At 42.6% G+C, this 26,786-nt stretch overlaps 1 protein-coding gene across 3 annotated transcripts; it reads right to left on the reverse strand.

Moving 5' to 3' along the window:
- Positions 1-4,396: 4,396 nt before the first annotated feature.
- recql (RecQ helicase-like) lies at positions 4,397-26,773 on the reverse strand. Of its 3 annotated transcripts, none has more exons than XM_026143016.1 (16): positions 26,586-26,773; positions 25,661-25,712; positions 20,239-20,466; positions 19,971-20,150; positions 19,760-19,866; positions 18,677-18,875; positions 18,414-18,580; positions 15,736-15,817; positions 14,941-15,089; positions 9,770-9,887; positions 9,532-9,670; positions 9,353-9,444; positions 9,043-9,259; positions 7,754-7,883; positions 6,032-6,171; positions 4,397-4,455 (listed from the first exon to the last, which is right to left on the reverse strand). In XM_026143016.1, the coding sequence occupies exons 2-15, from the start codon at positions 25,668-25,670 to the stop codon at positions 6,067-6,069; spliced, it is 1,923 nt and encodes a 640-aa protein (XP_025998801.1). In that variant the 5' UTR covers positions 25,671-25,712; positions 26,586-26,773; the 3' UTR covers positions 4,397-4,455; positions 6,032-6,066. The 3 variants fall into 3 exon arrangements, with proteins under 3 accessions (XP_025998801.1, XP_025998803.1, XP_025998802.1); XM_026143018.1 differs by lacking the exon at positions 26,586-26,773 and adding an exon at positions 26,397-26,518; XM_026143017.1 differs by lacking the exon at positions 4,397-4,455 and having other exon boundaries at positions 5,347-6,171.
- Between the last annotated feature and the right edge of the window lie 13 nt (positions 26,774-26,786).

Genomic DNA, 26,786 nt, shown 5'->3' on the forward strand with positions numbered 1-26,786 from the left:
CATGATAAAGTTTTACAAATTCCTGTCTGCACAAAGGCACTGGGTTTGGGTGGTTTGTTCAGATTTGAGTATGAAATGATGTGATTTTAACTAAGCATAACGTAGATGTTTTTGTTTGCTTTGTTTTGTTTTTAAATAAAAACATTGCACAGTAGAAATGACTAACAATCTTTATTTGATACCCTTATGTAGAAACTGGGAAACAAAATGGTTATGAATTACATGATTGCTGTCTCGGACTGTAGTGATGTGTCATGTCATTAAAAGTATCTGCATGACCTGATACCACCGCGAGCTCAAGATCAACACAAGCTTTCAGGGGGGCTTTCAGGTGGTGAGAGCTTTCAGTGGGCTAAACTAGATTAACCCCAGTGTAATAACAATTACACTGAGTTCTCTTCCCAGTAATTAATGACTAATCTGCCTTTCCCTCCTTTATCAATCCCAGCTTTAACTCTTCCACCTTTACTTCCTCCCTTTGCAATCCCACTTCAACCCCAAGCCTTTCAAGTTCAACCTGCAACACATCCATCAACCCCCTCCTTCATACTATACTTGGCACATCTGTCACTATTCCCTCTGTCACTATTACCAGTTATTAAGGAGGGAGGAGGGTCATGAGGAACAAGCAAAGCCACATGAATAGCCTTACACACTGTAACCTATGCAGTCCATGACCTCCCCTTCAAGACCCTACTTGTGTGAGTGGCATGTTGTATGTCCAGAACCACTGGACCATATAGCATGTACAGTTATGTGCAAAATAATAGCAATGTATTTAAAACAACAGAGGAAAAGTTCCACGTTACTTCCATAGCATTTAGCATTCCAGCAGCATTTATTTCCATGTATACAAAGGAACTGGGAGCCGTGCACATTCAATCCCAAATGAAAACATGAACAATTTTGTCTGTTCTTCTCTTCTTCTTTTTTTAACTGAAAATGAAGAAAAACAATGGGTTGTTTAAAAAAATGTAATTTACAAACTGGAATATTTACAGTATAAACCAGAGGTGTGGACTCGAGTCACATGACTTGGACTCGAGTCAGACTCGAGTCATTAATTTTATGACTTTAGACTTGACTTGAAAAAATGTTCTAAGACTTGTGACTTGACTTGGACTTTTACACCAATGACTTGGGACTTGAATTGGACTTGAACCGGTTTACTTGAAAAGACTTGACATTTTACCCCAAATATAAAATTTAACATGCATATTATATAGAGATTGAAAATGTGACGTCATTCAGGGGTAAAACCGCAAAGGATTCTGGGAACTCGTGGCAAGAGGTACTAGCGCACGCAGGCTTTCAATTAAAATCAGTTATACAGCGATAAAAAGAAACACAAAAATGTCAAGAAGCTGTTGTATTATTAACTGCAATAGCCGGTCGCATGACAGCCACGGGAAGCCGACGGGTAAAGAGATCGGTTGTTATCGGATTACGTCGTTGAAGAGAAATTGTTCGAGCCATGTTTCCGAAGTAACAAAGAGGCGACTGGATTGCAGCCATTCAAAGACCAAATATAACGTCCCAGAACACTCCAGCTCACAGGTTAGTCTGCTCCAAGCATTTACACAAAGGTCAGTCTTCTGTTGTAGTTAATGCGTCATTTTCATAACATAATTGGTGATATAGGTTACAAGCAAGTCTGGCGCTGAACAGAAATTGTCGCGCTATGCTCCTTTGTTTATTGTGCATAAATAGTGAATTGTCCTGACACAATATTGCGTTTCGCTTCTGTTATTATGGTACACTGACAAAAACATATACTTTTATTCACAGGGTAAAACAGTTGTTTTGTATCACTAATTGCCCAGTGCGATTACAGCATCCAATATTATTGTCACTGCTACATTTCTGTAATGCTACCAGAAATTATTTCCACTGCTAATTAATTACCGTTGAGCTCAAAGGTCCTATTAATAAACGGTTAACGAATGTGTATTTATGACGACAATTTGTGAGACTGGTAAACTTATGATACGTACGATGGTCTTTCGTTCTACACGGTGCATTTCAAGGTCCTGCACCCATCCGTCGGTAAACTGTACCTGGGCTTGTTGCAGTGACCTGAAGTTACTAAACTTCATGAGTGTATGCACTCACTCCAAGAAGCGTATAATTATAAATATGCATATAAATATGCTACGATGAGATAGCTGACTTCATCTAACTAGCAAATGTTGTCCAGGCTACGTTGGTGATGCAGTTTTTTTTAATATGTATGATATTTTTGTCATGCGATTTTTAAAGCCGGTCCTACAACCGCATCCAAGAATAACATGCAGCTTATCTCAGAACTGTCGGTGAAAATTATTCTTGCAGCTAGGTTTAATTGAGCTGCATTTTAAAGAGGTGCAATTTCACAATTTGTGTATATTTTCTAAGTTCACTATTTTGTCATGTGTTGAGAAAAACACAGATTTAAAAATTACATGGTCTAATATTTACATTTAGCATATAACTGCAACATGCTTTTTTTCGTTTTTTTTTTAAAGACTCGAAAGGACTTGAAATTCAAAATTTCAGACTTGTGACTTGACTCGGACTTTTACACCAGTGACTTGAGACTCGACTCTGACTTGCCTGACATTACTTGAGACTTGACTTGAGACTTGAGGATAAAGACTTGAGACTTACTTGAGACTTGCAAAACAATGACTTGGTCCCACCTCTGGTATAAACTGAAAATAAAATGAGGATTTTGCTTTTCCTTTAAGCACTGATTATTTAGTTGTATAACCATTATTTCTGGTCACTGCTTTGCATCTGTGTGGCATGTAGTCAACTAACATTTAACACCTAGAAACAGAAATTGCAGCCCAGGCTGACTGGACTACAATCCACAGATCTTCTGCATTTTTGGGTTTTGCATCAAAAACAGAATTTTAGAGGTCATTCCACAAATTCTCAATCGGATTGAGGTCAGGAGAAGGGGCTGGCCACTTCGCGACATCAGTCTTTTCGGTCTGCAGCCAGGATGTTGCCCGCTTGCTGGTGTGTTTGGGGTCATTGTCCTGCTGAAACACCCATTTTAAGGGGATTTCTTCCTCAACATAAGTAGAGATGGACCGATCCGATATTACGTATCGGTCCGATACCGACCTAAATTACTGGATTGGATATCGGAGAGAAATAAAAAATGTAATCCGATCAATTCAATATCACAAAAGCACCTCACAAAACTTACAACATAGCAACCCAGCTCATAACCTTAGCATGTCGGAGGAGTATGCATCTCGTGATAAAGCGTCTGTGGCGTGTGAGACCTGGTCTGGTTCAGCATTTGGAGCCTCGCTACGTGCTTCCAAACCGGCATTTAATCTACGAGAAAGTTATCCCAGAGAAGTAAAGCAAGTGTGTAAGCTCATCTCAGAATGTTTGAGTTGGCAATTTGTCTTAATTTTGTCTTTGTCTTAAACTTTTTGGCTTAAAGTGACAAACTCCAACGATCTCAAACATCCTACTCATCATCCTCGTCTACATTTTCATGATCATAATTTTTGCGCATATGATTGATTATTACCGAGTTATGTAATATCATAATTTCATGATATTCATGAAAATAGAAAATTAACTTTTATTACTTCCGTTACAATTTCCTGAGGCATAAATCATTTGACACGGGGGCCATAAAACATTGGTTTGACACGAAGTAGGTAATTTCTCTCTCTTCCATCTATATAATAATAAATATAAAAATATACAAGACATCCAAACAAAGTTCATTTTATTTTTATATTTAAACAGTAACAAAAGTCAGCAGCGGGCCAGCTTTCTCCTGCCACTGATGCGTGTCCACAGGGTTCGAGCTGTCTGGGCAATGATCAGTCCACGGGGCAGGCGGAGGCTCTTCAAAGGCTCCCTGATACAGGCCAGCACTCCTGGATGTGTGGGCTGCCCCAAGTACTCGTGGGAAATGTAGTTTATTCTCCTCAGCTGTTCGCCATAATAATTCCTGAGGTCGCAGAGCTCCTCAGCTGCTGTGTCAGAGATGATGGAGGTCTGGGAAGGAGAGCTAGGCACAGTGATATGGGTGGATGGACAGGGAACATGCCCTGTGGCTGCTGCTGTGTGAGCACAAGCTTTCCTTCGCATTCTCTGAGGGGTGCTGGATTTGCAACTGGAACAAGGTTTATCTGAATGTGACGGTGTTTTCTGACAATCACTGATTCCTACATGATGTACTCTGTTCATTTCAACATCCGCCTCAATTATATGTTGAAATACGATAGGTTTATTCTTCTTTTCCTCTGCCTTCCCATATCTGTCCGGTCTCGCCATCTGCTTGTTTGTCTGGCTGACTGGCTTCAGGTCTTGTCTTCTCGATACGTTCCTCTTTTCTTTAAATATTATCTGTTTAGGTTGTGGGGGACAGCTGTCCTCCACAACAGTGGAGTCTAAGGTCATATTGACATCCTCTTCATTCACTTTAACAGCTGAGGTGTCCTGTAAACATGAAATTCAATGTTAGTGAAGTCTTCATTCTGGAATAAGCCACTGGATGTACACAAAGAGGTGAATGTGTCAAAATAGAGAAACTTAAAGTATCATGTTCATAAAGTGTATACAGCAACAGAATATTTAACCTACAAGTAACCAGGAATGTGTTAGTTTGATGAAATGTTAGCGAGAGCTTGGTGAAACATGCTTCTTAGTGTAAAATCTAAATATTTAAGATTTTACACTAAGCCCAACAGGCGTGGGCGAGAAAATATAATCAAGATAACCTTTATTATGCCCAAGGGGCAATTTGCTTTGTAGCCAGCTGCATAAATAACACATCCACCCAAAATTACATAACAGAATTTCAAAAATGAATAGTGGTAGGGACGAATGAGAATTTAAATCTGTTTGTTCTGCAACGAGGCAAGAAATACCTCCTCCCTGAAGGCAACAGCTGATACTCTTAAAAAAAACAAACAAAAAAAAACAGAGGGTGTCATAGCACCCTGAATCCGTTCTGACTTCAGGGTCGCCCTCCCTTTATGCATGAGGGCAAGATCATTTAGCTGCCACTTTGCTACACAATTTAAAAATTAGCTCCAGCCTTTTCTTATTTTTCAGGCTAAGAGACCCAAACCAGCAGATTAAAGAAAATGAAAACAGACTCAATAAAACAAGAACATTTTCATAAAAAATATTATCCACATTAAAACCACTTAGTTTCCGATACAAATACATACGCTGGTGAGTCTTTGCACATATGGTGTCTGTAATCACATCAAATTTAAACTTTTAATTAAGTATGGTGCCCAGATATTTATATTTCTCTATCCCCTCAATTTCTTGCCCAGGAATACAAACAGGGTTAGATGACATTTTTTATTTAGAAAAAAATCAACAACCATTTCCTTTATTTTAAACACATTAATGTCAAGAAAAGACTGTCCACACCATGCTTACAAAGTCATCTACAACTGGGCCACAGTCACAATCTGTATCGTGGAGCAGAGAGAGACGATAACGGAGTCGTCTGCAAACTTGATTATATGTCCGTCCTGGTAGAGGCTCTGACACTCATTTGTATAAAGAACCAAAGTGGAGAAAGGACACACGCTTGGGGGGGAAACAGTGGAAGATAAAAGCACATCTGATAAAATATTGTTGACTCTCACTTTCTGAGGTCTATCTGTTAAAAAGTCAATAAGCCAAGAAATCAGTCCAGAATCAACATTAAATGTACGGATGAGATGTCTTGCTAAAATATGGGGCTGAAGACAAAAAGCAGGCAATAAAAGTTTGCTACACCATCCATGTGCTTCAAAACCATATAGAGCAAGGTGCACACAGCATCCTCTACCCTACCTATTACCTGTTCTATAGGGGGTGAGGAGGTGTAATTTATCCTGAGTAGCATGCAAAAGCTCATGTTTTACAAGCTTCTCAAAAGTTTTCATCACCATGGAAGTCAAAGCAACAGGCTGAAAATCAGGATTTTAAAAATGCGGTAACAAGTAACAGTGTTCATAGCACCATGCATACACAAGCAACTGTGAACAGAGTAGGGAATGATGAACTGTACTTTGTAAACTTGTCCTCTGGGCAGGTGAGAGAGGGCTATGGGAGATGTGTCTTGATTTTCTTGGACACAGTGGCATCTCCACAGCTCTGAACTGATCTCTTTCCCTCTTTGGATTTGCCCTTGCCACTGGAGACTTTTACCTGCAGGTCATTAACAAAAGTGCTTTATCCGAATAGGTTCACACCGATGTGGAATGTATGAGTCGACACTAGAAGGGGAGGACATGCAACAATCCAGGACAGAATCTGATTCAGTGCCAAAACAGGAAACCGTGAGATCTCAGAACGGTACTGCTGTAAAGATCTAATTTACAACCCCATTTCCAAAAAAGTTAGAAAAGATCCTCTGCATTCAAGTATTAAGTATTTCAAGTCTGAGGAGTTGTAGCTTTCTATATCAGTGTGATTTGTCCACCATCATTGTTTATATAAACACAGATCCCTCCTCCCGTTAAACGGGAAAATCCACTTGTTAGCTTTAATGTTCGGGTGTGTAGAGCACTGTAAAGCAAAGAGGACTGTGCAGAGGAGAGCATATTTTAGTTGGCTAGTTCTGTGAGTGTAGCTGTTGAATTGAAGAGTACATTGACAAGTAGTTTTACTTAGTTTATTCATAAAAAAAATTAATTATCTTTTCTGAAGCAATTATATTTTTTTTGCTAATTTTTTTTTTTTTTGATAATGCTTGGAAACTCCAGGAAGAGAAGCAGCTGAACATTTTTACTGCAACCAATTTTTAGGACTATTTACATGTGGCATAAATAATACATGCAGAAGTTTATGTCCCGAACAGAAGTAATGAAAGTCATGCATTTTTCTGTGTACCCTGTACCCATACCATTGACCTGTTTAACCCTTTTATAACCCATTTATATTAAATAGCTTTATTTCCAATTCAATTCAGTTTTATTTATACAGCGCCAAATCACAACAACAGCACACTTTATATTGTAAGGTAGACCCTACAATAATACGGATGACCTGATATCGTCGTGTTGGTGTTGTTCCCACATCATCACAATAAATGTTGTTCCGGGTTCAACATTGCAAGTGACCAATCACATAGTTGTGACGTCATGCTTTTGCGACTACAACACGAGGATATCAAATCGTGCCAATAATACAGTACATACAGAGAAAAACCCAACAATCATATGACCCCCTATGAGCGAGCACTTTGGCGACAGTGGGAAGGAAAAACTCCCTTTTAACAGGAAGCAGGAAACAGGAAAACCTCCGGCAGAACCAGGCACAGGGAGGGGCGGGGCCATCTGCTGCGATAGGTTAGGGTGAGAGAAGTAAGACAGGGATCTAAAAGTGTTTATTTTGACTAGAGTGTCCTTATGACATTTTTATTCACTTAGAGCTTTTAAATAGAACATAAATGGTTTATTAGGCTCTTTTGGATTAGTTACTAATAAAAAAAATATTCCAAACAGTACAGTGCAGTCTGCTCACTCTGATCTGTTTGTGCTGGCACTCAGTCTGATTGTAGCTGTAATATCTTACAAATTGGAAATGTTTGTTCAAACCTGTTGCAAACAAAGACAGTGTGATGTACTAACTAAAGTGAGTGTTTTAAAATTCAGGCCTAACTACACCCAACTGTGACATGAAAACAGATGTGATTTGTAACTTACTTTGTAGTTAGGGTTAGGTGTTATACTAAAAAACTCTCCTAAATGATGGTAACAGAAGAATATGTTTTTTCCTTCAAACTTACCAAAGCAGTTCCGGCCCCTGCATCTCTCATCTTCACGCTCAGTGTGTGTGTCGGGTTCTTCAGCAGAGAAGCTTTGCGGCCCAGCTTCATGTAGAAGTAGGTGGTGTAAGGTGTGAAGCTGAAATCCTCTCTGAGGTCAACACATTGGGAAGAACTCTGTGTCAGACAGACTTAATGGTCACAGGATCAGAGCTTTATCTTTAATCCCATGAACTAGAGACTTACACAGCCTGATGGTTTGCCACAGTCAGTCAGGTCAAGTTAAGGTGAGTTTAAAGCTTTATTCAAAGAAAGTAAAAGTGAAAAGCATGTCTGGCCTTTAACTTCAGCTACTCCTCTCTATAGACTAAATATGGTCCGATTTCCAACACAATGTATTTGCAGAGGCTGTGTGATTTGAGGGAAACTTCTCAATGCATTTTTGTTCTTTACATTGTGACAGGTCTGATCCTAATTAGAAAAGCTAGAATGGATATTCTGAAAAGGGCCTGATGTTTTGAGTTCAATTTAATTTATTCTGCATTTCCTAGGCCCCACATCTGCAACAGTGCACCGGTTGCTAGCTCGAAGGCTAACCTAGTGTAGAGGAAGAAAATGGTATCCAAACTTGGTTAGCAGTTTGGAGGCACTTCATTGACACCAGTGGGTTTTCTTTGCATTTCTTTGCATGAAATCAACATCTTTTTCTGACGTGTCAGAAAAGAGAGATGTGTCACACAAAGATGTTCTCTTTTAGACCAAGAAGCACTCCAAGAGCACCAACCTCTGGCCAGGCAGCTCACTCTCTTCTCCTCAGTATTTACTTTTAGGGGTACATTATATTTGCATTTTGTTGTCTTTGTTCTTTTTAAATGTATTTTAAGAAGATTGCAGTGCAGTAACAATAATGCATTTGGGGGTTAACTTTAAAGAAGTGCACATGTGAAATGTAAAAGTGATGTCAGAGATCAAATGTGACATATTTGGATCTAACTGTAATGCGATATTTAGAATCCTTATATACCAGTATCATTTCCTGTGCCAATACAATCAGAGGAAGCCAAATTTTAATGGATCGTTAAGCCAAGCCTTCTCTAAACCCCATCCAAGGTTTTATCAGAATTCATTCAAAACTTTTCCAGCTATCATCTCTACAGACAGGCTGACACACAGACATGCACACACTGGTCAATTAATGAACAAAAACAGAACAATAAACAAAGTCATCTTGAAAAACTGTAGTGAATTGATACTTAATAAATAAAATTGAATTAAGCTAAATCCACAGAAAGAAACGAAGCATGAATCACCTGAGGTATCCCTGCAGGAGCAGGTGAACAATCACAACTTCAGCCTGTCGCCGAGACAGCGTGGTGGTCTGAATCATCTTCCTGTGCTTTGCAGGGCCTTTCCCCATCCATGCATCCACCAGTTTCAGTGGGGTCAGTTTCTCATCCATGGAGGCTGCAAGCTCCACAATCTGCACCACTTGCCTGGCATGTTGGGTAATGTCCACAGTGGGGTAATCTGGAGGGGGGTGTTAAAAGTGAGGTGATGGATTTAGGGCATATGATCGATATGGCTGACACATAAAGCAATAAATTTCCTCACCACCCACACCTTTTGCTTGACTGCAAGTGTCACACATCTGGTTGCATCCTTCATCATCCCACACTTCATCAAAGTGAACTGCCATGAGAGAGCGCCGACACCTTCACAAAGCAGATATTACATTTAAGAATATATATTACATTTAAGACTGTGCAAATTGGGCAGCCCGCACTGACATCCTGTGCTACCTGTTAACATTCTGGCAGTAATCTACCATCTGTAGCAATTTCTGCTGACCAACATTCTCCATCACCACCATGGTGCTGATCCTGAAGATATCAGCGAAGCCGAAATAGACAATGCAGTCAGCCGGAGAGTCATCTCGACCTGGAGACACAACGGAAACACTTAACATTGGAATAATAACCGTGAGTAATGCTAGAACGGTATTGCTTATGCTACCAATAGAAATTATAGGCCGTCTACCTGCCCGTCCACTCTCTTGGTAGTAGTTCTCAATGGACTTGCTGATGGTGTGGTGGATGACAAACCTGACGTCAGGCTTGTCAATGCCCATGCCAAATGCCACAGTGGCTACCACAACCTAAACACACAAAAACGAAAAAAACAACTCATGTGTTTTACAGATGCATTATTCAGTGAGCTGTTTACAAGCATGGAATGGAATTTTTTTTCCAATCAGAGGTATTGCCCCTCTCTATGTATGGGGGAACTTCAGTGCTGATTTTGAACAAAATTGATATGATTTTTAGTTCGGATCACATTATTTATATAATATTTACAATCTTTTTTAATCAAGTCCAGATGGAAGGTTAAGTAGATAAATTAAAGTGAAATCAAAGGCCAATTGTGGAAAAATTGTTAAATTACGTTTGCTACCACCTCTGTACAGTAGGACAGCTTTGGACAATCCCAGAAGATTTGGAAGAGACCTGCAGATTTATTACTGCTCGTTCTCTGGCATGTCCCAGACCTTTAGAGGTACTGACATCCACTTATTGAGTGTAAATAAATATTTCTTATAAAGATTTTAGTCCTACTGTATTCAAAAGAGTAATGAGCTATCTTTTAATAATTTTCTAAGCAAGCCAGAGTTATGCCTCCCTCCTCTTTCATTAGCTCTAGAGTTTGTGACCTAAGCCTACATGTTATCTTGACCTGGATAAAGGCTGATATCAGGCTATTAAACTCAATTGTTTAGGAAAGTGGTGTCAATTTTATTTTTTTTATATATATATATATATATATATATATATATATATATATATATATATATATATATATATATATATATATATATATATAGAGCAGCTGGATAGCGCAGTGGTTAGACTACACGCCTTTGGAACAGAGGATCGCAAGTTCGATTCCTGCCTGGGGCGTCTGTATCCAGTAAGGGTCCTAAGGCTAGACCCCCTATGCTAAGCAAGCCTACCGCAGACATGAGCGAGACAGATAAATATGAAGGCATGCCGGCTCGGACGTCGCCCGGATCAACAAGGTCCGCATCAGGTGTTGAGGAACCAGGGCACCCTGACGAAAAGTGGGCTACTGGAACAAGAAGGCATCGGTGGGCAAGGGACGAAAACAGGGCGTTGTTGGAATGCTACTACGCAAGTAACCCCGGCGGAAGGGGCTACATGAATAGGATGAGGGACCTATGGATTCTTCGATACCCAACATCCACAATGATGGCGAAACAACTAGTAGCTCAGTGTTCCAACATTCGAAAGAAGGGACTGCTCTCACAGCTAGAGATTGACGAGGTACAACACAAATGCTACGGCAAGGAGGAGTCAGGACGCCAGGTCAGGGGGGAGATATCATCACCCCCACCCGAGATTGGGTACATAGCCCCAAGTGTGATAGGAGAAGGATCGTTGAGTGCGAGAGGAACTGACCTGAAAAATAGGATCATGGCCAAGCTTGAAACCTGGATCCCCCGTAGCCGGTTACCAAGATTACGTGAAGTACCCTCAGAAGGTCTGCTAGATGATGTTAATGCAGCACTACGGGCAATACCTACAACCACGATTACCGACACTAACAAGCTGATCTACAATACGGCAGCAGTGATCAGTGAGATGCTTGGCTACAAGTTGAACAGCCACAAGGGGCAGTACCCTCCATGGAGAAGGAGGCTAGAGGGCAAGATCAAAGTAGCACGGAGAGAGGTTAGCCAACTAACGGAGTTGCAGAAAGGTGTGACGAATAAGGTGCCTAAGAAATACAGCAAGCTGTCCATACCTGAGGCCTTGGAAACTGCCAAGCAAAGACTCACAGCCTTGGCCAGCCGCTTGAGGAGGTACACCAGAGAGATAGAAGGCAGGAGAATAAACCAGCTGTTCTCCACAGAACCAGCAAAGGTGTACTCTCAGTGGCAAGGGAACAATAAGAGAACAGCACCACCAAGGCTGGAGACGGAGCAATACTGGAAGAGCATATGGGAGAAGGATGCAACCCATAACGGCAATGCTCAGTGGCTAGAGGATCTGAGGGCAGACCACAGCGACCTCCCTGAACAGGGTCCAGTAACCATCACAGTGGCAGATATCCAAGAAAGGGTCTCCAGTATGAAGAGTTGGACAGCACCAGGGCCTGACATGGTTCACGCCTACTGGCTGAAGAAGCTAACTGCACTCCACGAGCGTCTGGCAGCACAAATGAACCAGCTGCTAGTTAATGAGAGACACCCGGAATGGCTAACTGAAGGCCGGACAGTCCTGATCCCCAAGGACCCCAAGAAGGGACCGGTCCCCTCCAACTACCGACCAATAACCTGCCTCAGTACTACATGGAAGCTCCTGTCAGGCATCATATCGGCTAAGATGAACAGGCACATGGGTCAATACATGAGCGGGACACAGAAAGGAATTGGCAAGAATACCAGAGGCGCAAAACACCAGCTACTGGTAGACAGAACAATCAGCCGAGACTGCAAGACCAGACTGACCAACCTGTGCACTGCCTGGATTGATTACAAGAAGGCCTATGACTCAATGCCCCACAGCTGGATACTGGAATGCCTAGAATTGTACAAGATCAATGGGACCCTAAGAGCCTTCATCAGGAACTCAATGGGGATGTGGCGTACAACACTAGAGGCCAACTCCAAGCCCATAGCACAAGTCACCATCAAGTGCGGGATCTACCAAGGAGATGCTCTGTCCCCACTGCTGTTCTGCATAGGCCTGAACCCCCTCAGTGAGATCATTAACAAGACTGGCTACGGATACAGACTACGGAACGGAGCAGTTGTCAGCCACCTCCTGTACATGGATGACATCAAGCTGTATGCCAAGAGTGAACGAGACATCGATTCACTGATCCACACTACCAGGCTATACAGCAATGACATTGGAATGTCGTTCGGACTGGAGAAGTGTAGTCGGATGGTAACAAAGAGAGGGAAGGTAGTCAGAACTGAGGGGATTGAACTACCAGAAGGCAACATTGCAGACATAGAGGACAGTTACAAGTACTTGGGGATCCCGCAGGCGAATGGGAACCATGAAGAGGCCGCTAGAAAAGCTGCAACCACCAAGTACCTGCAGAGGGTCAGGCAAGTCCTGAGGAGTCAGCTGAATGGTAAGAACAAGATCCGGGCCATCAACACGTACGCCCTGCCCGTGATCAGGTACCCTGCTGGGGTAATAGGCTGGCCAAAGGAGGAGATAGAAGCCACTGACATAAAGACAAGAAAGCTCCTTACCATGCATGGAGGGTTTCACCCCAAGTCCAGCACCCTGAGGCTGTACGCTAAGCGGAAGGAAGGGGGCCGGGGACTGGTGAGTGTCAGCACCACAGTCCAGGATGAGACAACGAACATCCAAGAATACATTGGGAAGATGGCCCCAACTGACCGAGTGCTCAGTGAATACCTCAGGCAGCAGAAACCCAAGAAAGAGGAGGGAGACGAGGAACCATCATGGAAGGACAGAGCCCTGCACGGTATGTACCACCGGCAGATAGAGGAGGTGGCTGATATCCATAAATCCTACCAGTGGCTGGACAAAGCTGGACTGAAAGACAGCACAGAGGCACTAATCATGGCAGCACAAGAACAAGCTCTGAGCACAAGATCCATAGAGGCTGGGGTCTATCACACCAGGCAAGACCCCAGGTGCAGGCTGTGTAAAGATGCCCCAGAGACAATCCAGCACATAACAGCAGGGTGCAAGATGCTAGCAGGCAAGGCATACATGGAACGCCATAACCAAGTGGCCGGCATAGTGTACAGGAACATCTGTGCGGAGTATAACCTGGAAGTCCCGAGGTCAAAATGGGAGATGCCCCCAAGGGTGGTGGAGAATGACCGAGCTAAGATCCTGTGGGACTTCCAGATACAGACGGACAAAATGGTGGTGGCTAACCAACCGGACATAGTGGTGGTAGACAAACAGAAGAAGACGGCCGTAGTGATCGATGTAGCGGTTCCGAATGACAGCAATATCAGGAAGAAGGAACACGAGAAGCTGGAGAAATACCAAGGGCTCAGAGAAGAGCTCGAGAGGATGTGGAGGGTGAAGGTAACGGTGGTCCCCGTGGTAATCGGAGCACTAGGTGCGGTGACTCCCAAGATAGGCGAGTGGCTCCAGCAGATCCCGGGAACAACATCGGAGATCTCTGTCCAGAAGAGCGCAGTCCTGGGAACAGCTAAGATACTGCGCAGGACCCTCAAGCTCCCAGGCCTCTGGTAGAGGACCCGAGCTTGAAGGATAAACCGCCCGCAGGGGCGTGCTGGGTGTTTTTTTATATATATATATATATATATATATATATATATATAACGTATAACGTGTTTCAAGCAGATCATCGCATGGATTACTTCCAGCTGTTTACCACCTACAATGATAGGATCTCCATTTAAAAGTGACTGCTAAGAGGGAACTGGCTCTGGACTTTGTAATCCCATTTTTCCAGGTCGTTTGTGGCTTTGGATGCGCTGCTGTAGATCACGGAGCTGGAGTCATAAAACACCCTGAGTTTTCCTGGATAGTGTCTGATGATGAACTCATTTTTCCTTGAGTGTCATTCTGATTGCATTATATGCTTTTCTTTTAAGTGCAATCTAAATCCCAAAGTGCTGTTTAAAGAACACTCCTTCCACTCTACTTGATCTCCATTTTTTCCATGCAAACCACCTCCTTAGTTCCATATTCCAGGAAATAAGCTATGCTCACATCCCCCTTGAGCTCCTTTGTAATTTATAGTTCATTTTCTGACTTTGCCATGTTGATTTCTCCCTTTAATCAGAATCAGAATACTTTATTAATCCCGAAGGAAATTCCTATTATCCCCTTTTATGCTATTTAAATCTACATTTTAAGCTATGACTTAATTATTTATTTTGGGGAGCACTGACTGTAGTTTAAGCTGCTGCCATCTACAACACTACAGAAGTCCAGAAATCCACTAAAACCCTTTTTAGAAGAATATTTTAAATCCAAAAATTAGTTTTAATAATATCTAAAAGCTATGTGCTGAACCATTTATTGCAATTAAATAAAAAAATATATTAAAAATTTTTTTGTGGAATCACTCCAGGCAATATTAACCATGAGCAGAAAATCTTGACCCAATTCTTATAGAAAATCTCAGCAGAAATGCAGCTGTGCATATGTTTCTTTACTGACCTGAATTTTGTTGGAGGTCCATTTGCGGTGAACCCGGGACTTGTCCTCAGAGTCCATGTTTGCATGGTAAGGATATGCCAAGATGTCTCTTTTCTGGAGTTCTGCTGACACCAACTCTGCATCCTTCTGAGAGAATACATACACAATTCCTGTGGCATGTATGAACAAAGCAGAAAATATTCATACATGATTATTACGTATAGAAATATTCACATTATAATTGTCTATTCTAGCATGACTAAAAATACTTTGCAGAATTGAGGATATTAACCTTTTTTAGCCATTTTCCACTAGTGCCCACTCAGCTCGGATTGGCTCAAATCAACTCAATTTTAAGGGTTTTCCATTAGGTGGTAATAAGTGGTAACCAGGTACTTTTTTAGTACCTATTCGGTAAGGCTTCCAAGCAATCTGAGACAATCAGAAAATGGAACAAACTGGATGACGCCAATTGGCCAGTCAGTGGTGTCACTGGGGTCATGAGAGTGACTCCTTCTCAAAAATCAAAACCACTATTTTTGAAACCCAGCACTGAGGGAAATGGCTACACAAAAACCAATACCATGGTCCGCAAGTTTAACAGTAAGCCGTAGGCTGAGCAGAAGGTATACCATCGCCTCAGCGTCCTTCACTGTTTGTGTAGTATACAAAACCACGTTGCTATAACAACCCATGCATGTACTCAATTTTAATGGAAAATCACCAAAACAGAAGAGAATCAAATTGAGTCGGCACTAGTGGAAAAATGGCATTAGTAATGTTTTATATATGCAGCAGTCTTGTTTGTCATAGTACCTGATTGGTCCTTGTATTTACTCTTGATCAGAGCAGCTATGTCATTTACTGATGCTTCACTGACAGAATCCTTTATACGAACCTGAGAAGGAAATGAAACACGTGTTAAGTGTGTATGAAGATGGGGAGCATAGTAAAAAGAAGTTTATGAACCCTAACTCTTAACTTCTAGAGCACAGGTGTCGAAATCCAGGCCTCGAGGGTCAGTTTCCTGCAGGTTTTAGATGTGTCCTTGATCCAACACAGCTGATCTGAATTAAATGGCTAAATTACCTCCTCAACATGTCTTGAAGTTCTCCAGAGGCCTGGTAATGAACTAATCATTTGATTGAGGTGTGTTGAAATAGGGCGATATCTAAAACCTGCAGGACACCGGCCCTCGAGGCCTGGAGTTCACCACCCCTTTTCTAGAGAATTCCTCTACAGCCTTTTCGAACTTTTTGTATTCATAGAGTATCTTCTGTCAGTAAGAGTTGTTAGATCAATGCATGATCCAAACCATGTCTTGTTGAGAATTTGTATAACTTAACTTCTATAAAGGGCACTTCTACAGTCCAAAGTTATAGTCAAGGGGCTGAAAATGGAGCCAAAAACTACAGGCACTTCAGGCTGGTTTTAAAAGCCAGCAAAATACCAATAGAGTCCCATGTTAAAAAATACTAGCTCTACATTTTGACTGAAATTGTGTTAAGCGTTGGAGTTATCTGACAGAGTTGGTCACATTAGTGTTAGCCCAATTTAGCAGACATAACTAATGTAACTATACTCAGCTCACACATTTGATGTGTGAGAAAGCAAGTTGTATAAAGCTCTTTGAATGCTCGGAGCAGAAATCCTTCCTTGCTGTTTGGCATTTTCTTTTATGTGCAGGTTCAAATACACATAATAAATAAATGTCTTTGTGATTATTACATCGTATCATGTCATCATCATGTTTATTTGACAAGGTTTTAACCGTTAAAATGAAGTCGATTTGATTTAGTTATTAAATCAAACCAAAAGTAACATCAATTTATTCAATACAGTGTTAATATCTGAAATGGGACCCGCAGTAAAAAAGGTTAAGAACCTCTGCTCTATTTAATGATTATACAGTGGAGGTGACAGTTATTAACTCTGAGAAAAGATAAAGAGCTGACTTCATAAGCACATTTATTTTTTATCTTTCTATCATTATTCAGAGAGTTTGCCTTCCACCTGATATATTAGGTAGATTCAAAGACAGATGATGTCAAGCACACCACACAGTAACTGTGTGATCCGACTGTGAATAAGCAGCACACTATTTTGTCCCAAATTCACAGGGAAGAAAGAGACTGACAGATTGGTTCAGAGACTTTCAACATCCAACCACATCTAAAATATTGTTTTTCTTATATTATCCTGCATTTTCTTTTTTTATTTTACTGGCCTTTTAAAATCAGCAATGGTCCACAGACTAAAGCAGGGGTGTTGAACTCCAGTGCCAGAACTTCAAGACACGTTGAGGAGGTAATTTAGCCATTTAAATCAGCTGTGTTGGATCTAAAACCTGCAGGACACCGGCCCTCGAGGTCTGGAGTTCGACACCTTTGGACTAAAGTGTTTTTCAGTGGCTAATGTAATGTACATACTGACGTTATACCTTGGAATAACAATAGTGGTCTATTCAGCATATTTTCCCAACAGTTTAGCATATGTCCTGCTACCACCATAAATCAGTTTATGTTTGAGTATGAGGGATAATCATTTTGTGTTGGTTTCAAACTGGATATCGAGATTCATTTAAGTCTACTGTGACATCCCCGCCCGGTGATGCTGGTGTCTGTCCTGCCAAGCATGTGACAATGACATTGTATTGACTGTTGTTAATCAATTGTTTATTTTAAACTGATGCATTTTCATGTTTGCAATAACTATTCATTTGATATATCATAAACCTCTTGGCATGTCAGTCTGTATGAGATCAAATTGCTTTTTGGACATCTCATAAATCCTGTTCTGTACGGTGACAACAAAACTGGATTTTATTTCCAGAATATTTTTTATGTAGATTTTTAGGAAAAAAATCATAAATAAACATTTCAGGGTAGAAATGTTTCATTATAGCATAAAGTGAATGACTCGGAAATACTATATTGGCTGTCACCCATTGGTTTGTCTTGACATGTCTTTGACAGCATAATAGACAGAAATGTCTTCAGTTTCCTTTGTCACCCATTTAAATAAAGTCAATGTAATTTCTAATAATTATTTTAATTTAAAAATAAAAACAAATCTGTTGTTTTTGGTTTTCTTTTTTTTTTTCCCCAGGTCATTTTTTTAAACTGTGTTATGGGCACTGATCACGAAGGGATGGGCAGGATGTATACTATTGATTGACAGCTGGTGTGTCACGTTTGCTACAAGTTAAATATGAGCATATTTGTTGAAGATGGCCACCACTCCTTCAATGGACTATACTGAAAGTTAAAGACGTATTAAGGTATAAAGGTGGGGGATTCTAATTTCAATCTAATATACAGAAATTAACAATTTCTTCACAGAGTTCGTAGCTGTTGCGGCTTAGCAAACTACCAGCCAATCAGACAACGGTATTGCCTGTTGCTAGGGTAAAAATGTACATTTCTAAACACATATTTTTATATTAAAACATTTGACTGGCTAAGTGGATTTTTGAGTGCAGTGACAGTGCTTACTTCATAGTAGAGATTAGTTCGATTGAAGGAAGCAGTGAGCGTGATTGCCTGTGGCACACACAGGATCTTCTCGCAGTCTTTCAGGACACTACTGGTTGCTGTGGCTGTGAGGCCAAGGAGGGGCACTTTGGGGAACTGCCTCTTCAGGATGCCTAGCATCTTATAATCTGAACGACAAGCACACAGGTGAACCAGTATGTAGCACATCATAGCGACAGGGGGGGGGGTGCTTACTAAATATGATCTGAGGTCAGAATACTCACCTGGTCTGAAGTCATGACCCCATTGGCTGCAACAGTGCACCTCATCAACAGCAATACGATTCAGGAGGTTTGCTTTGTAGGCTTTCTCCAGACGAGACATTAGGAGCTTGCTCTTAGCAATTTTCTCTGGAGTCACGTACACCAGCTTGAAGGGGGCCTTTGGATCTGTCATTCCAGCCATGACCGTCTTAGCATGCTCCTGCGAATGATGGAAACAAAAAACAAGCTGCAGTTTAGTGCCAGAAACATAAAGCTCTGCAGTTGTTGTGGATCATTACAGATGATCCATCCATGTTGTTTAGATGCCCTAAAGCCATCTCAGTCTTCATTTCTTGTCCACAGCAGAAGTGTGTGTAATGTCACTAAACGATTCTTGGACACACTGGTGAACAGTGAGTGCAGTTCCCATGGTTATTTCATTGTTGCTTAAAGCAAAATGAAGACATGGATACAAAATTAAAAGCGGTTGTCAAGAAAGTCAGTTTACTCATCAGATATGAACAGCAGTCATGGAATATACAGAATGAATGATTTTGGATGATCTCTCACATTAGTTTTGTAAACCAGTGAAAACAAGATCACAGCTCCTTGAGGCAACTATTGTTGTGATTGTGGCTGTACAAATCAAATGTTACTGAATTGAATAGAAGATAGTACCTGTACGTGTAGTTTTATTTTCTCCCTAAAACTCTGTTTTGCTAGTCTGTGCATTCACACACACATTTGCAAGTTCACTTTCATGAGACATACTATTAAACTATCAACACATGTGTATGTGTGAATTTTTGACAGATGTGTACATCTGTCAAAAGCTATGGCTCAGGCTGTCACAAAAGAAGGCTACCTGGAGGGAGAGTGGGTATGACCTCTAGTTTTTTTCCACTCTATATCTTTGGAATCACAACACATAACACAGTTGGCTAGCAGATTTTTTTCCTTTCCAAAAATCTGCACCCTTTCAGTAAAACAAACACATAGTTACAACTTGTATCCAAAATGTGGATTACAAAAGGCAATTCTTTTCTTTCCGCACACACGCATAATCCTCAAATAATCTTTTTCTACATGGCAGGCAGTTCTTACTCTGCTACTGGATGCATTGAGCATGACTGCCGACACGTCAATAGTCTTCAGGTACATCAACTGGTCCTCCATCAGGGATACAAGTGGAGTGATGACCAGTGTAAAGCCTGATAAATGATAAAAGTAAAAGAAATAAGTCGTAAGAAGAAGAGCATAAAACTGGAAGGACAGATGTTTTGTTCCAAAACTCTGCATGTGTGTCTCACTGTACCATTAGAACAGATTGCAGGAAGCTGATAGCAGAGACTCTTCCCTCTTCCTGTGGGCATGACCAGGAACAGGTCCTTGCCTGACATGGTCAGGTTGATGGCTTTCAGCTGCAAAGGTCTGAAGTTAGAGAGATGGAATGTGGCCTTCAGGTGCTGCTCCACGTTGCTGGACCATGGAAAATCTATAAAGCATGATGTTACTGCATGTCAACACAGTGCACAGACGTGGCATATTTCTACAACTAGTTGTCTAGTCTGTCTGTCGAGTACCTGTGCCATCATATCGTTGCATTTCCTGCTTGCTCATCGCTGGCTTGGCTTCAGATGCCTTTGAGGCAGAAGAAGATAAAGGCTGTGCAGTGTCACAGGCCTCCTCCAGCTGCTGCAGCAGGGCATTCTTCCGAGAAGTGAGCTCAGCCTTTTTCTGCAGGATCTCTGCGAGCTGCAGTTCCACTGTGTCCAGCTCGGCCTCGATCGAGTCCAGCTCGACCTGCATATCTAAACAGCAACACCAGGAACATTGGTAGCAGGCTCCAAGCACTTATTTGTTGTGTCTTTGGACCCCAAACAGTTCAGCAATGCCCAGATAATAACTACTCTTGGGCAATCAATTCTGGTTTGTTCAAAATCACTCATCCATTCAGCTTGCGCATGTCCAGAAGTGGCCACCAACTAATTAAGTCTGTAATTTTTTTTTTTATTTGCATGGTTTTCTTTTGCTATTCTTACTGCATAAAGTTTTTAACTAACATCAGCTCTTTTCATAAATATAAACCCATAAAACACCAGTTTGTTTGTACAATGCCCTTGTTGGAAGACAACCTCAAAAATGACAATTTCCTATATTTGCAGTGCTACTGGATTTCTTATATTGTTAATAGTAGAGTTTAAGACATGTCCTCGATTAACAACAACATATATTATTATTTTTGTGCACGTAAAGCAAAAGTTGATAAAACTCCCACTCAGCTTATTCATGGCCAAAAGTGGCCACCTCCTGTTTACATTCATAAAATACATATATATATATATATATATATATATATATATATATATATATATATATACACATATATATATATGAGGGACCAGACAAAGAGCGATTCAGAAGACCCTTATGAAGAGAACATCGAGGGAACAGTTTACCCTGCCCGGGATAGGGTTACCGGAGCTCCGCCCTGGAGCCAAGCCCGGGGAGGGTGCCCGAGGGCAAGCGTCTGGTGGCCGGGCCTTAGTCCATGGGGCACGGCCAGGCACAGCCCGAAGAGGAGACATGGGCCCATCCTCCCGCAGGCCCACCACCCGCAGGAGGCACCATAGGGGTCGGGTGCATTGTGTGCCGGGTGGCGGCCAGGAGCGGAGGCCCTGGCAGACTGATCCCCGGCTGCCAAGACTGGCAATAGGGACATGGAATGTCACCTTTCTGGTGGGGAAGGAGCCTGAGTTAGTGCGTGAGGTTGAGCGGTACCGGCTAGATATAGTCGGGCTCACCTCTACGCATGGCTTGGGCTCTGGAACCAGTCTCCAGGAGAGGGGCTGGACTCTGTCTCAGTCTGGAGTTGCCCCTGGTGAGAGGCGGTGGGCTGGGGTGGGTATTCTAATATCCCCTTGGCTTGCTGCCGGTACGTTGGGGTTTTTCCCGGTGGATGAGAGGGTTTGTTCTCTGCGCCTTAGGGTCGGGGAACGGGTCCTAACTGTCATCTGCGCTTATGCGCCGAGTGGCAGTTCAGAGTACCCAGCCTTCTTAGAGTCCCTGGGGGGGTGCTGGAGGGTGCTCCACCTGGAGACTCTGTTGTCCTGCTGGGAGACTTCAATGCTCACGTGGGTAACGACAGCGAGACCTGGAGGGGCGTGATTGGGTGGAACGGCCTCCCTGATCTGAACCCAAGCGGTGTTTTGTTATTGGACTTCTGTGCAAATCACAGTTTGGCCATAACAAACACCTTGTTCGAACATAAGAGTGTCCATAAGTGCACGTGACACCAGGACGCTCTAGGCTGTAGGTAAATGATCGATTTTGTAATCGTATCACCAGACCTGCGACCATATGTTCTGGACACTCGGGTAAAGAGAGGGGCTGAGCTGTCAACTGATCACCACCTGGTGGTGAGTTGGATCAGGTGGCGGGGGAGGACGCTGGACAGACCCGGTGCACCTAAACGCGTAGTGAGGGTGTGCTGGGAACATCTAGCAGAGGCCCCAGTCCGCGAGATCTTCAATGCACACCTCCGGCAGAGCTTCAACAGCATTCCGAGGGAGACTGGGGACATTGAGTCCGAATGGACCATGTTCAGCGTCTCCATTGCCGAAGCTGCTGCATTGAGCTGCGGCCGCAAGGTGGTTGGTGCCTGCCGTGGTGGTAATCCCCGAACCAAATGGTGGACACCAGAGGTGAAGGGAGCCACCAGGCTGAAGAAGGAGTCCTATCGGGCTTGGTTAGCCTGTGGGACTCCGGAGGCAGCCGACAGGTATCGACAGGCCAAGTGGAATGCGGCTCGGGCAGTGGCTGAAGCAAAAACTCGGGTGTGGGAGGAGTTCGGAGAGACCATGGAAAAAGACTTTCGGACTGCCTCGAAGAGATTCTGGCAAACCGTCAGGAATCTCAGGAGGGGAAAGCGGTGCTCTACCCGCACTGTGTATAGTGCTGGCGGAGCGCTGCTGACATCGACTGAGAAAATTGTCAGGCGGTGGAAGGAATACTTCTCCTTAATCCCACTGACACGTCTTCCGAGGAGGAAGCAGAGTCTGGGGATGAGGGGAATGACCCGCCAATTTCCGGGGGCGAGGTCACTGAGGCAGTTAAACAACTCCTTGGTGGCAGAGCCCCTGGTGTTGATGAGGTCCGAGTACCTGAAGGCTCTGGACGTTGTAGGGCTGTACTGGTTGACACGCCTCTACAATGTTGCGTGGAGATCAGGGGCAGTACCCCTGGACTGGCAGACCGGGGTGGTGGTCCCCATCTTTAAGAAGGGAGACCGGAGGGTGTGTTCCAACTACAGGGGATCACACTCCTCAGCCTCCCTGGGAAAGTCTATGCCAGGGTGCTGGAAAGGAGAGTTCGTCCGCTAGTCGAACCTCGGATACAGGAGGAACAATGCGGTTTTCGCCCTGGTCGCAGAACACTGGACCAGCTCTTTATCCTCTCAGGGATACTTGAGGGTGCATGGGAGTTTGCCCAACCAGTCTACATGTGTTTTGTGGGCTTGGAGAAGGCATTCGACAGTGTCCCTCAGGGTGTCCTGTGGGAGGTGTTGCGGGAGTATGGGGTGTCTGGCCCATTGCTACAGGCCATTCGATCCCTATACAACCGTTGCAAGAGCTTGGTTCGCATTGCCGGCAATAAGTCGGACTCATTCCCGGTGGGTGATGGGCTCCGCCAGGGCTGCCCTTTGTCTCCGGTTCTGTTCATAATTTTTATGGACAGGATTTCTAGGTGCAGCCAAGTGGCAGAGGGCTTTCAATTTGGTGGCCTCAGAATCTCATCTCTGATTTTTGCGGATGATGTGGTTCTGTTGGCTTCATCGGGTGGGGGCCTCCAGCTTGCACTGGAACGGTTCGCAGCAGAGTGTGAAGCAGCGGGAATGAGGATCAGCACCTCCAAATCTGAGGCCATGGTTCTCAGCCGGAAAAGGGTGGAGTGCCCACTCCGTGTCGGGGATGAGTTCCTGCCCCAAGTGGAGGAGTTCAAGTATCTCGGGGTCTTGTTCGCGAGTGATGGGAGAAGGGAGCCGGAGATCGACAGACGGATTGGGGCTGCAGCTGCAGTAATGCGGACGCTGCACTGGTCCGTCATGGTGAAGAGGGAGCTGAGTGTAAAAGCGAAGCTCTCAATTTACCGGTCGATCTACGTCCCTACCCTCACCTATGGCCACGAGCTGTGGGTAGTGACCGAAAGAACGAGATCGCAGATACAAGCGGCAGAAATGAGCTTCCTCCGAAGGGTGGCTGGCCTCTCCCTTAGAGATAGGGTGAGAGGTTCGGCCATCCGGGAGGGGCTCAGAGTAGAGCCGCTGCTGCTCCACATCGAAAGGAGCCAGCTGAGGTGGTTCGGGCATCTGACAAGGATGCCTCCTGAGTGAGGTGTTCCGGGCATGTCCCATCGGGAGGAGGCCCCGGGGCAGACCCAGGACACGCTGGAGAGATTATATCTCTCAGCTGGCCTGGGAACGCCTTGGTGTTCCCCCGGATAAGCTGGAGGAGGTGGCTGGGGAGAGGGAGGTCTGCGCCTCTCTGCTTAGGCTGCTGCCCCCGCGACCCGGCCTCGGATAAAGCGGATGAAGATGGATGGATGGATGGATGGATGGATGGATGGATGAAACTTTGTCTGACTTGAGTTTTTAAATTAGCACCAGTCCTAGTCATAAAATTCAGAATTTTGACCCTTTCAAAACCAGTTACATCACATCATTCTGATGATTTACAAAGAGATAAAAGGATAAAATAATTATTTTTTACCAAATAATACAAGCAATCTGATTTATTTTCTAACCATGATTGCAGTTAAATGTATATCAATAATTAACCTTTTACGATTATATATGAGTCATTACTTTTTTGAAAAGAAAAAAAAAACAAAAAACTCCCACTCAGCTTGTTAGTGGACAAATGTGGCCACCACCTGTTTACGTTCACAAAATGTTATAAAATTAATACATATTAAAACAGTTTCCACTCGATTTCTCAAATTGGCATCATTCCTTGTCATTAAAACCAAAAAAAAAAAAAATTTACCCTCTAAATGCTAGTTAGGTTGTCTATTACCAGTAACTTTTTTTTTTAAAAAAAAAAAAAAAAGAAAAAAAGAGGATAACGTTCTCATTTTGTCACCATATAATTGTTTTCAGTCAGCGTTAAAGGTCAGTACCAGTAACAATGATTTATTTTTACTTTTTTGCATTTACTTTCAGTCTTCTTCAGTCACCTTTCTCACTCACTATGTGTTAAAAGACCTCTCTGCACTGAATCATACTTGTTATTAATCTCTGGCTCTCTTCCACAGCATGTCTTTTATCCTGCCTTCCTTCTCTCACCCCAACTGGTCGCGGCAGATGGCCGCCTCCCCCCAACCCTGGTTCTACCAGGGTCTGATTTTATCTTTAGCGGTGCACTTTTTGGTCCTACCTGCTTTAATTCATTCACCCTTTAGCTGACCCAAGGAGATCGGAAGAGAGCCTTTGTTAAAACACAGTCATCTAAATTAAAAATAAAAGGCATAAAGGATTCAACCAAAATAGAATCTAAATAAAGAAACATCTTTATGACAGTGTGACTGACAGTGACGTCTTGAAAACCAAAGGAGCACTTTCATTACTGTGTTGGCTATATCTGCGATACGTTATGTACCGTCAGCTCCTTTCATAGAGACAGAAATGTGCAGCATGTTCTCTCAGTGGACTGGTGTTGTTAGAGTGGGCAGAGTAGACAGCCAGGTCTCACACCTACACAGTAACAAGAGCCCTGAGAATCACACCCCCGCAGTTAATGATCTTATTCCTTCACCTCCCTCTGGAGTTGTGGCAGTGTTATCGTCTCCAGTCGCCATGCTAACAACATTGTCTCCAATACAAAAGCTATCACAGCTATTTTATCACATGTATGCATATCAGTACTGTTCATTGTTCACTGCTCCACAAAAAAACTCAGCAAACAATTAATTGGAAAAATATTAAAAAGTATAAACAGAAATACTTACCTGTATTCATATTTCACAGTCTGATGTGCTCAGGATGAAATCAGCTTTCAGGCTGTCACAGACATAAACCATACAAAAAATAAACTTTAAAAAACAGTCAACTTCATGATTTTGTATGATAATATGTATGACCGGAAACAACGGTACAAAGTCGACAGAAAAGGTCGTCTTTCTACATCTATAAGTTTCATTTTTATTTGCCAGTGAGATATCTGAACGTAAAGCGGACTGCATTTTTATCAGTGGTGTTCAGACCATTTTGTTTCTATTTATTTCTGTGAATGAGTACTTGGAGTAATTTCTTTTTTAAAATTTATTACTCGTGTTAAAATTCGGGGAAACGTTCATGTTGTAATTTCTTAAGCAGACGATTTACTTCTAAATTTAATTAAAAATTCAGAATCAGAACTACAGCTAAAGTTACTCCATATTACTGAGACTTAGCCAGCCACGTGAAATTCATTACGCTGTCCAGGCTTAATAGGCATAGACTAATATTAATCCCACAAACCTGTTACAGCAGCACAAAGGTCTGGACGTAAAATTAAATTAAATTACATTACATTACATTAAATAGGTAAAAAATAATAAATGAGAAAAATAGTGAAAACGCCAAAAGACTCATGGTTACTACATGCAGTAAAAGACACTATGTCACAGATTTTTTTTATATGCACATAAAGTGCATATAATGAATATTAATAAAGGTAACATGCTAGACTCTAAAGCGGTGCACCTGTTTGATCGCATTGTAGCTAGCTGCTAGTTTGTTATGGTAATGAGCATCAGGAGCCTGGAGAGTGCTGTTCAGTAACTCAGTCTCCTCTAGCTCAAAGGAACCACCGTCATTCATTCACTTTCACTTTCTTGGTGAATTTAGCCTCTGCGACAAAACTTCGAAACGCACAAATTTCAATCGACTAACCATTGAAAAAACACTGTATCCACGACCACGTCTTCCCGTTGGAGCAGCTACTCAGTTGCTACAACAGACAGACTGACAAAAAGAAACTCGGAAGCATATGCATCAGAGAAGACTCGGGACATTTTCGCCCCGAGCTTAATCCACTAGGCTGTCTGCAAATACCTTCTCCTGCTGGACGATTTACACCCTTTATCAACTATA

The sequence above is a fragment of the Astatotilapia calliptera genome, chromosome 15, assembly GCF_900246225.1.
Source record: "Astatotilapia calliptera chromosome 15, fAstCal1.2, whole genome shotgun sequence".
NCBI classification, from domain to species: Eukaryota; Metazoa; Chordata; class Actinopteri; order Cichliformes; family Cichlidae; genus Astatotilapia; species Astatotilapia calliptera.

What these genes read in the sequence shown, in the direction of transcription:
- recql (XM_026143016.1), bottom strand. An exon ending in GGACCTCCAACAAAATTCAG is followed by an intron (nt 9,888 to 14,940) that starts GTCAGTAAAGAA and finishes TTGTGTGTTTAG; the next exon opens with GTTGTGGTAGCCACTGTGGC. An exon ending in CACTTGCAGTCAAGCAAAAG is followed by an intron (nt 9,260 to 9,352) that starts GTGTGGGTGGTG and finishes ACCCCCCTCCAG; the next exon opens with ATTACCCCACTGTGGACATT.